General features: G+C 32.6%; 1 protein-coding gene across 5 annotated transcripts; it reads right to left on the reverse strand.

The window, feature by feature from the left end:
- Positions 1-3,277: 3,277 nt before the first annotated feature.
- On the reverse strand, positions 3,278-6,209 carry LOC107605324 (uncharacterized). Of its 5 annotated transcripts, XM_088492236.1 has the most exons (8): positions 5,872-6,011; positions 5,382-5,477; positions 5,214-5,297; positions 5,052-5,111; positions 4,833-4,922; positions 4,081-4,336; positions 3,895-3,972; positions 3,278-3,691 (listed from the first exon to the last, which is right to left on the reverse strand). In XM_088492236.1, the coding sequence occupies exons 6-8, from the start codon at positions 4,268-4,270 to the stop codon at positions 3,558-3,560; spliced, it is 402 nt and encodes a 133-aa protein (XP_088348362.1). In that variant the 5' UTR covers positions 4,271-4,336; positions 4,833-4,922; positions 5,052-5,111; positions 5,214-5,297; positions 5,382-5,477; positions 5,872-6,011; the 3' UTR covers positions 3,278-3,557. The 5 variants fall into 5 exon arrangements, with proteins under 5 accessions (XP_088348362.1, XP_088348363.1, XP_088348366.1 ...); XM_088492237.1 differs by lacking the exon at positions 5,214-5,297 and having other exon boundaries at positions 5,872-6,209; XM_088492240.1 differs by lacking the exon at positions 5,214-5,297 and having other exon boundaries at positions 4,147-4,336; positions 5,872-6,196.
- Positions 6,210-11,492: the final 5,283 nt, after the last annotated feature.

An 11,492-nucleotide genomic window follows, 5' to 3' on the forward strand; every position in this document is an offset into this window, starting at 1 on the left:
AAATGGCACACTTTATTTTCTATCAATTTTTTATTTTCTTTTTTATAGAATTAGAACTTGTTTGGGTGGTATTAAATTGTTAAATTTTTTTTTTTAATTTTTTAGTATGTTTGGCAAAAATTTTAGTAGTAAAAGTAAAAATACTAAAAAGATAAATATTTTTAGAAGCTATAATTTATAATTTTTTTAAAATTTTTTATTTATAAAAAGATATTTTAATATTATAGATAAATAAAAAATATTTTTATATTGTCGTATTAATTGTTAGATCAACAAAAAATATAATTATTAAATAAAAAAATATTTTTTACATAAAATATTCAAACATTAAATTATTTTTATTTTTTTAAAAGATTTTTAAAAAAAATAATTATTTCTTTTTTCGTAAAATCGAACCCAATTAAACCCTTATTCTCTTCTATTTTAAGATAAGATTAATTATAATTGTCTTATGATAATTTTATTAGAGATTTATTTGTCTAATTCAAAAAAATAGTACGAATTTAAAATGGTCGTCATTTCTGCAGCTTGAATAACTTATTTTGATCACCCTGTCAAATATAAATCAAAGCAATAACAAATACGTTTGCTAAAATAACTTTTAAAATTTAAAAATATTATAATAGAAATTAATATAATAATTAAATTTAGATATTAATTAATGGATGAGATTATATTTAATTTTTTAATTTTAATAAGTATAAATCAACTTTAAAAAATTCTTTTTAAGTGCTTTTAAAAAATACCATAAACCTTGAGAGACAAGTGGGGCAATTGGCCAGGCAACTAGCTGAACAGCCAGCTAATGCCTTTCCAAGCGATACAATTCCTAATCCAAGGGAGGAATGTAAAGCTGTGCAGTTGAGAAATGGAAAGTTGGTTGGAGAAGACACCAAAGACATCAACAAAGATGCAACAGAGCTAAAGGAAAATGACAAGGTGGAACATAAGAAAGACAAAGATGCACAAACCTCTAAGAAAGATAAGGAAATCATGAAGCCACAATAAGAGGAAAGGAAGGGAGGAGTAAAGCCCTATGTCCCCAAACTCCCTTACTCATAGAGGCTACACAAAGAAATGATGGATCAACAATTCCCTAAGTTTTTGGAAATCTTCAGGAAATTTGAAACCAACATTCCATTAGCTGAGGCTTTAGAACAAATGCCACTTTATGCAAAGTTTCTTAAGGAACTTATCACCAAGAAGAGAAGCTGGCATGAGAAAGAGACTGTGATCCTAACCCAAGAATTAATTTATCAAACATAAAATGAGGTTTAAGTAGCGATGTATATTTAAAATCTAAAATGTTGTTAATTGAATAAAAAATCATAACCAAATTTTGATTAACTAATTTAATAAAATAATTTTAAAAACGATATCCATATTATTAAAAATTGGTTAACCAAAACTAAATTTTAAAAATCAATTTTTAACTGATTAATCAAAACCAAATTTTATGCTACTCTTAATTATTTCAAATTGGTTGTCTGTTTTTTTTTTTTAAATTGAGTTATTTTTTTAAAATTAATTTTTATTTTTATAACCGGTTAAAAATTAATTTTTTTATTTTTTAATCGATTAATAACTAATTTTATCACCTAAATTAAATATTTGATGACAGCCCTAGATTTAAGCACGTGTTCAAAAAGTTTTTTCAATCAGGGGTGAGCATGGGTAGCGGATACCCGATTATCCGTCCGAATTCGAACCAAACTAATTAAATTGGTTCTGGAACCGACGGGTAATTGGGTCCAACTAGAGGTGAGCACGGGTCGGTTTGGTTCGGGTTTATGGTAAAATTAGAACCGAACCGATCAAAATATAATTGGTTCGGTTTGGTTCAGATTTGCATTTTTTTGGTACATATACCCGAACCAAACCAAACCGATTAAAAACGGATTAGTTCGGTTCGGAAAATTGAGTACCCGATGACTTTGAAATTCATAATAAAAAAACTAAATTTTTATCTTAAAAATTCAACAAGTACAATAAACATGTAACATCAATAGAAATAATCCAAACATGTTAAACACCAAATACATTAAAAACTAAACTCATTAAAATCCAAACATATTAATAATGAATAATCATTGTCTAATGGAAAAGCCATATATATTTTTTTTTTTTTTTATTTAATTAATATATGATCGGGTTCGCGGGTTGGTTCGAGTTCTACTAGGGGTGAGCACGGGTCGGTTTGGTTCGGGTTTATGGTAAAATTAGAACCGAATCGATCAAAATGTAATTGGTTTGGTTTGGTTCGGATTTATATTTTTTGGTACATGTACCCGAACCAAACCAAACCGATTAAGAACGGATTGGTTCGGTTCGGGTAATTGGGTATCCGATGACTTTGAAATTCATAAAAAAAAAAAAAACTAAATTTTTATCTTAAAAATTCAACGAGTACAATAAACATGTAACATCAATAGAAATAATCCAAACATGTTAAATACCAAATACATTAAAAATTAAACTCATAAAATCCAAACATATTAATAGTGATTATTTTTGTCTAATGAAAAAGTCATATATATATTTTTTATTTTTTATTTAATTAATATATAATCGGGTTCACGGGTTGGTTCGGGTTCCGCACCTCCAGAACCGATACCCGAACCAATCACTAACAAAGATCATCGGTTTGATTCGGATTGGACCCAATTATCCGTTAATTCCAGAACCAATTTAATTGGTTCGGTTCAGATTCGGACGGGTAATCGGGTACCCGCTACCCGTGCTCACCCCTAGGTTCTGCACCCCTAAAACCGATACCCGAACCAATCACTAACAAAAGACATTGACTTGGTTCGAATTGGACCCGATTACCCGTTGGTTTTAGAACCAATTTAATTGGTTCGGTTCGGATTCGAACGGGTAATCGAGTACCCGCTATCCTTACTAATATTATAGCTTAAAATCACATAGAGACAAAAGAGAGAGAGAGTTTATTAACAGAGAAGAATATTATAGTAAAAGAGAGAGAATGAAATGTTTTATTGCTGTGTGTCTAATACTCATGCCATACTATCACTATTTATACATGTACGAGCACTTCATTTTCAACTCTCAATTAATTTGATTTTGTCTTGAAAAAGATTCCTTTAGCATTGAGAAAGATAGCCACCCAAGATATACGTGGTCATCCATATCTTTATCACAACACTTTAAACTTTTTTACAAGTCAATGGCTATATCAATGTCGCAGATTTCACCCGTATGATTTTGCCTCAAGACACGGTAGAAACTAGGAGCTTGAGGCTGACCCAAGATACTATTGGCACTGCAACAGACGATATTCATACCACAATAGCCTCATAAGTCATAATAACAAGACTAAAAACATAATAACAAACTAATAATGGCATCATAATTTCATATGGAAGAACTGTGTGACTCAACTTGGTCAACAAAATTATTTAATTAATACAACTTTTTCTCCTATTAAGTGGACATCAATGCCATTCCCAGTGGTGTCACATCCTCCATTGCATGATTACTTGACCACCCTGAAAAATAGAAACAAGAAGGCATGCCTCTGTGGAGCCAAATAGCTTTCATTTCTGTAAATTGCTTTCAAGCCTTTTGATTGCAGCACTAACACCACTTTTTATGTCTCTCTTATCTAAGTTTTCATTTGCAGCTTGATTCCCTTCATTAGCTTTTTCTATCAGCTTCAAATGGAGCCAACCTGCCAACATATCATGAGACAAGAATTTCAACAAATATAGTGAAAACTTGGTTGAATATGAGAGATTGCTACCAGATTGAGCATCAAGTGATGCTTCTAACAGCATTATATTCCACAACATATTATATATGAAACTTATGCATCTGCAAAAGTCACATCGACAATCTGAGCTGACAAAGTATCAAGAAATATAGCTATGTTACCAAGAGGAAAGCAAAATGCTGCTCCCAAAACTGATCCTAGCATCATGTTCCTAGCTCGCCAACGTAGTGATCCTGGCACTAAAAAAGGAAACAATCTATTAATACAATGAAATGAATGAAAAATGAATTGTTTTTGTGATTCAGTCCATGTTATAAAGAGTCTAGTGGCAGAGTATCATTTCTTACATATTAAACCAAAAGCTAAAGCAGTAGCTGAACTAGCACCAACAACATTAAAAACATCATGCACACCTCGCTGCTCTACAAGTAAATTTTGTAAGCTATAAAATGCAGCAGTGAACATTCCAAGGCGTACTCCTCCAACTATTGAGCCCCGTGTAACCCTAATGAACCGTTTCTCCATAGCATCTCTCATCAAACGATATTGCTCACGTTTGTCTTCTGTACTTCCAAGCTTCAATGTCACTTCTGCGTCCTTGCTCTAGCAAAACATTAGGAACTTATAAATACCATGACTAAAATTGGATAATAAAGAATAAAACCTCCACCTTCACATACTTGACAACAGAATATTTAATCAACAAAGAAAAGATAAACCATAGCACTATGTTCATGGGTTTTGTTTCTCTGTCTAAAGAAAATGCTAGCAAGGTTTATTTTTGCATTCAAATATTAGCATTCATTCCATCTATTGATTATTGAAGTGGGTCAGGTATTTATCTCCTCAACTTCATAGCAATGCATTAAAAGGAAAACAAGCTTATACAAATAGTAGAAAAGAGTGAAACTTCACATTAGATGACATGAATAAAGAGGATATATACTATCTATTGTGACAAAATAGAAACATCTTTGCATTCATTTAAGAAAGTAAGTACTCAGTTATTCTTTGTACTGCAATTGCAATTCAACAAATTAAAACAACTCTAGCCTTTTTAGCTTAAGTTCTTGAAAACCTACAAATGGATCAAGTATACCTTTATGCCAGCCTGTTGACGGGATTAGACAATCTTTTGACATCTTTATGGTACACTAATGGATTGGTTTACACCTTCCTTCTGATGTTACTAGTTCCCCAAGAAAATAAATCTCATCAAGTTAGAAGGATTGAGCAAAAACTCTAACATTTTTTGGATTATGAATAAACAATATCAAAGATAAAGTTCAAGTACATTTAACTCTAAATAGTTTCTTACCATATTATGGAAGGTAGCTTAGCGTTATATACAAGTAGTTTTTCAAGGAAAATAAATCCTCTGCATCCACACAAAAAGAAAAAAAAAAATTCTTTTGACATCAACACCAAAGTGTTATTCATGACACATCTAACAGTAAGCAAAAGAAGATCACTTTCATACACTGAGTTACACGCAACATTGAATTCTATAATGTAAAGAATGAAATCCATGATTGTAGTCTGGATGTTAGCAGTAACACCTGTTCTGTATTCAGCATAAAACACTCTCGTAGCCATACGGGAAAAAATAAAGAAAAAGGAATCGAGGCCTCTTGTAATCAGAACTTACAACAGAAGCATGCCTCCTTGCTACCGCCTATAACATGCCAGTAAATATTCCAATAACAGTTGTTGTACCCCAGTTAACAGCTAACTTTGGGGAGGCCTGGTAAAGGAAATTAGATAATATCAATGAAACTAATAATTGAATGAACTCAGGATGGTGAAGGCAAACACATTTCATAGTTATCTTCAAGAACCTAGAAGAAAAGGAAATGGGCCCAAATCAATGCTTTTTCCAATTTACTAAATTATTTCCAATATACCAATACAGATTGACCTAGGGTTGGTCAAATACATATTCATTATATTAATATCTTTGTGCAGTGGCAAAGAAACCAGTTCACTTACGAATACCTTCATATAAACAAGAAAATTTTAGTGAACCCTACTCAAATTCTTTGCCTAATGCTACTATATCAAATATTGCAGCTAGATCAATTTAAGAATAATAATGATATAAAATTGAGGAATAAAGAAATATGTGAGGAGTTTCGTACAATTGGTGTGGGGGATTCTGCGTCGTCGGTGGCTTCCATGGCGGTAAACGCCGTAAAATGGAAACGGAGTTGTGTACGGAGAAATTAGTTAAATTAGGTAACCAAATCGAAATGGAAGGAGCTCTAAATTCTCAATTTCTCATCGTCAAATCTGCCCGCGTTCTGATCGGCGTCGGCACTGACAGTTGTGACTCGTGAAAACAACTTCCTTCCTCTTCTTTGTCAGTCGATGTCACCTTTCGTTGTGACACCTTCTTCGCCAGTCCATTCACCCGAGTTTTTAAAATAGTATTTACTATCTAGACGTAAAGTTTAATGTGGCTATTACCAATTAGTACAATTGAAAGACCTTACTGCAGAGTATTTATTAACATTGCAAGCAATATGCCCCCAAAATGGAAGTTTACAATAAAAAAATAAAACAATATAACACTGCAGAGTATTCATTTAATTACTCAACTAATTAGAGTACAGTTTACATATAATTTCTTCATAGTTACTATCTTATATATAGTATGTACCGCTAATATAAATCTAAATCTCACCATTAGTTCTAGCTTTCTTTCAATTTTTTTTTCGTTTATCTGCTACCATGAATTATAACAGTAAATGAATAGCATAATATTTTTGAAGTTAAAAATCAAAATTAGATTATAGAAGATCCTCAGTTCAAAATCAAATCTAGCTTTTATATAAGAGCAAGATTCTATTAATATTTAAAAAAATTGAACAGCTCGATTATTTTAGAGTGATCAAGATTGTTTTATTCAACAACTAAGAATGTATAATTTCAAAGATTGAACAGAAAATAAAACAATTAACACTTTAACATATAACATTCCCCAAAAATTATAGACTAACCTGACTGAGTGACCGAAGAAGACGACGCTGGAGCCTGGAAGAAGCTGGCTGCTAGTAGGGGTGTAAGTTATCGAACCGGACCGAAAATAGAATACATGTATAATAGAATACAAATACTATATTTACATAATTCTCTCTCACACACACACTATTTTACATGACTTTTCTTTGTTTTCACATGACTTATAATTAATATGTTTCACAATTTGTTGTTGTGGCTTCGTGCTTCTCCAATGACAACTGATATTGAGGAGCTTATTTAAGAGTTTGAGAAACTTGAATTAGGTATGCAACAAAGAAATTTGTTGTTCCTTTTATGGTTTATGTTTATAATTTATAATCTATATTATGTTTATAATCTATAATGATTTTTTTGTTTTATTTTTGTAGAAATTGCACCAACCGGAGAAGATGATGATGAGTCTGGTGTGGATTCAGATTAAGCATAGTGGCTGTTTGGTTTTTATTTATTTTAAAGTGACTGTTTCAGTTTAAAATGTGTTTATTTTTGCTGTTTTGCTAGACATTTTTAATTGTCTTTGTTTTATGTTTAATTAAGTTGAATTTGTATTGAATTTGGATGTGATATACTCTTGTTATTCTAGTTTATTGAAAGTTTTAAACTTCATTTTATGGTAATTTAAATTCTGATTATTAGGTGTAAAAAAATCGAAAAAACCGACCGAACCAAACTGCTGTTGGTTCGGTTCGGTTCGGTTCGGTTGTTCAAACAGCAGCCAACCGAATGGTTGATATCATTGTAGAACCGATCAGGTTGGTTCGGTTGGTTTTCAGTCCAAAACCGAACCAAACCGAACCGATTACACCCCTAGCTGCTGGAGAGGGAACGGCTGACTGAAGACGAAGCTGGCTGTTGGAGAGGGAACCGCGAACAACGATGCTAACAGAGATACCGACTGAGACGCCAACAACAGAGAAAAAGTTGGTTGCTGCGTCGCTACTACTACCAGGAAGACGATGGAGAAGACGATGCACCAGATGGTCCCACGGACGAGGTGGAGAAGACGATGCGCCTGACGCCTAATGGAGAAGACGATGAAGATTGGAGAAGCTGGTTGCGTGGTAGGAGGAAGCTCTGCCTCTGCTAGGGTTTCTACTTTTTGGGTTTACTCCATGGTTCCGCCGTTAGTAAGATAGTATTAGGGTTATGAGTTGGAAAACACATAAAAAGTCATATATATATATATATATATATATATATATATATATATATATATATTATTTATTTATTTAATTATGATCGGGTTCACGGGTTGGTTCGAGTTTCGCACCACAAAATCGATACCCGAACCAATCATCAGCAAATGTCATCGGTTTGGTTCGGGTTGGACCCGATTACCCGTCGGTTCCAAAACCAATTTAGTTGGTTCGGTTCGGGTTTGGACGGGTAATCGGATACCCGCTAACCGTGCTCACCCCTAAATTAGATAGTAACAAATACATGACTTCTCTTATTTTATGTATTTTGTAAGTTCAAAAAAATGGGAAAAATTAACCCTAAAAGTGATACGGTTGTTGGAAGTACTTCTTCTCCAAGTGCAGCTACTCCCGCTGCTAAGAACGATGGTCTTTCTGGTGGAACATCGCAAAGTCCAGCTCCCCCACCGTTGCCTGCCTCAAATCCTTCATCAGAAACATAAACCGAAGCTGCTGGAACTACTGGCGAGCCTCCAAAAGAGGTAAAATGTAAACCCAGTAGAGCACCTAGTAGTGTTTGGGCGCATTTTTCTATAAGTTTTTTTAATGAAGCCTGCTGCAACTATTGTAAAAAAAAATATGCATACAATAGTTCTAGTCATGGTACAACAAACTTGCATAAACATTTAAGAATTTACACTAAAAATCCTCATAAGCAAGCTGAAGAGGGGCAGAAAAATATTGCACTTGGGAGCCAATTTGAGGATGACCCTAATGCAGTCACTATGAAACTTGTTGATTTTAATCAAGAGAAAACTCGTCTTGCTCTTGCAAATATGATAATTGTTGATGAACTTCCTTTTAAATTTGTTGAGACTTAAGGTTTTAGACAATTTATAAGTAAAGCACAACCTAGGTTTAAGGTTCCTCCCGTTGGACAATTGCTAGAGATTGTATGGCTTTGTTTAGATATGAGAAAGAGAAGTTGAGAAATTTGTTATCTGAAAATCGCCAAATGGTTTCCCTTCCTACCGATACTTGGACCTCAATTCAGAATTTGAATTATATGTGTGTGACTGCGTATTATATTGATGAGTCTTGGACATTGCATAAAAAAATATTGAATTTTGGTTTGATTACTGATCATAAGGGTGAAACTATAGGGAGAGCCTTAGAACAATGCTTGCAAGAGTGGGGTATTAGAAGGATATGTTGTGTAACTGTTGACAATGCTAGTGCTAATGGTATTGTAATTTCGTATTTACTTAGAGGCATGGGTGATTGGAATGGGTCAACATTGTTAAATGGGGAGTTCATGCATATGAAATGTTGTGCTCACATATTAAATCTAATTGTCGATGATGGTATGAAAGAGATTGATAGCTCAATAACTAAAATCAGAATTGCATGCAAGTTTGTTAGGTCATCTCCTTCTAGGATGCAAGCTTTTAAGAGGTGTGTTCAAGAGGCTAATATAACTTGTAAAGCCAGTGTAGTGTTAGATGTGCCTACTAGGTGGAACTCTACCTATTTGATGCTAGAGGCTGCTGAGAAGTTTGAATCGGCTTTTAGTCGGCTTAGTTATCAAGACTCATTTTATTTGTTGACGCTTGAGTCTGAAGGAGGACCTCCTGATGCTAATGATTGGAAAAGGGCACGTGTGTTTGTGAAGTTCTTGAAAATATTTTATGATGTAACTCTTACTTTTTCTGGTTCTTTGAATGTCACATGTAATAATTTTTTCAATAAATTGTGTGACATTCAAAAAATTTTGAATAAGTGGAGAAAGATGGCGACACAAATGAAAATGAAAGTAAAACTAGACAAATATTGGGAGGGTGATGGCATAAATTATTTTTTCTTTGTGGCTGTTTTTCTTGATCCTCGTTACAAGTATGAGTATGTTGAATTTTGTTTTAATCGGGTGTATGGGTTGAATCAAGCCAAAGATATGTTGAAAAAATTGAAGGATATCATTCATAAGTTGTTTGAGTATTACTCCATGATATATCCCCTTCCGGATGGTAATTCTTCTGGTAGTTTTAATTCTAGTATTACCTCTCATGATCATGGGGTTGGTGGTGAAAATGCAAATGAGGAGGAAGATGACTTCGAAGATGAGTCTAGATTGAGGGTTAAAAAAAGCAAGGTGAGGTCAAAAGGAATGAATTAGAAAGATACATGGAAGATGATGTGGAGGATAACATTTCCGGTTTTGACATTTTGCGTTGGTGGAAATTGAAATCAATGAAGTATTATGCTCTTGCTCACATGGCTAAGGATTTGTTGGCTATTCTCGTCTCTACCGTATCTTCTGAGTCGGCATTTAGTACTAGTGGTCGTGTGCTTGACCAATTTAGAAGCTCATTAAGTCCTTCTACTGTTGAGTCTCTAATTTGCTCACAAAATTGGTTGAAGACTCAAAAGAAGATGTATGACTTAAAGCAAGAACTTAAGGACCAAGAAAAACTTGAATTAGGTAACTATTTTTAAATTATATTGCTTTAAATTATTATGTAATTGTTGTTATTGTTGAGTCTTTAATAATAATTTAATTACTGTTAATGTAGAGCTTTCAACTTTAACAATATCTAATGAAGCCATTAGAGTTGATGTTGTTTACAACAATTTGAGGTTAATATTTTTTCACTAATTATTTATTTGTTGAATTACTTTTAATTAATCAATTTTATATATTAACATTAGCTAATTATATGCTGATTTTTTGAAGGTCACAACTTCTCTCTTAAATATGCTTGGTTGATGGAGTGAAGGATTATGAAGTGAAGACTTCGAAAATTAGACAAATATTTCTATTGCACTTTTGTATTTAGCTTCTAATGTTTAGATTTTAATGTGTTTTGGTTTTAGCTTCTTTCAAAGATTATTCACTAGACTTTTGTATTTAACTTCTAATATTTCTATTGCACTTTTATATTTTCATTAGACAAAGATTATTCACTTTTAATATATTTGGATTTTGATGAGTTTAGTTTTTAATGTATTTGGTATCTAATATGTTTGCATTATTTCTAATCTATGATGTATAGACACTGACACGGACACGGGACACGCTGACACACGAATTTTAAAATCTTACATGACACGGGGACACGCATACATATAAAATATAAAGTATTTTTTAGATAAATCGTAATGATATTTTGATATTTTATTGATATTAAAATATAAATTAAAATTTTTAATTATTTTTAATGTCTTATTTTAATTATATCAAGTATTTAAAATAATTTTTGTTTTAATAAATAATAATATATATTATATCTAAATTTATTTTAAAAATATATGTTAAGAATAAGACAAGACACGTTGACATGTGATGGTATTTAGGTGTGTCCAGATGTATCCGAAGAAAAATTTTTTATTTTTTATTAAGACACGGTTGGACACAGCAGACACACGTGTCGGACGAGTGTCAGTGAGTATCGTGTCCGAAATGTGTCCGAGACGCGGACACGACAACTCAACAAAGTGTCCGTGCTTCATAGTTTCTATTGATGTTACATGTTTATTGTATTTGTTGAATTTTTAAGATAAAAATTTGCCAATTTGATTTTTTTATGAATTTTAAAGTTATCGGG

The sequence above is a fragment of the Arachis ipaensis genome, chromosome B6, assembly GCF_059453495.1.
Source record: "Arachis ipaensis isolate K30076 ecotype BB chromosome B6, ASM5945349v1, whole genome shotgun sequence".
Lineage (NCBI taxonomy): Eukaryota > Viridiplantae > Streptophyta > Magnoliopsida > Fabales > Fabaceae > Arachis > Arachis ipaensis.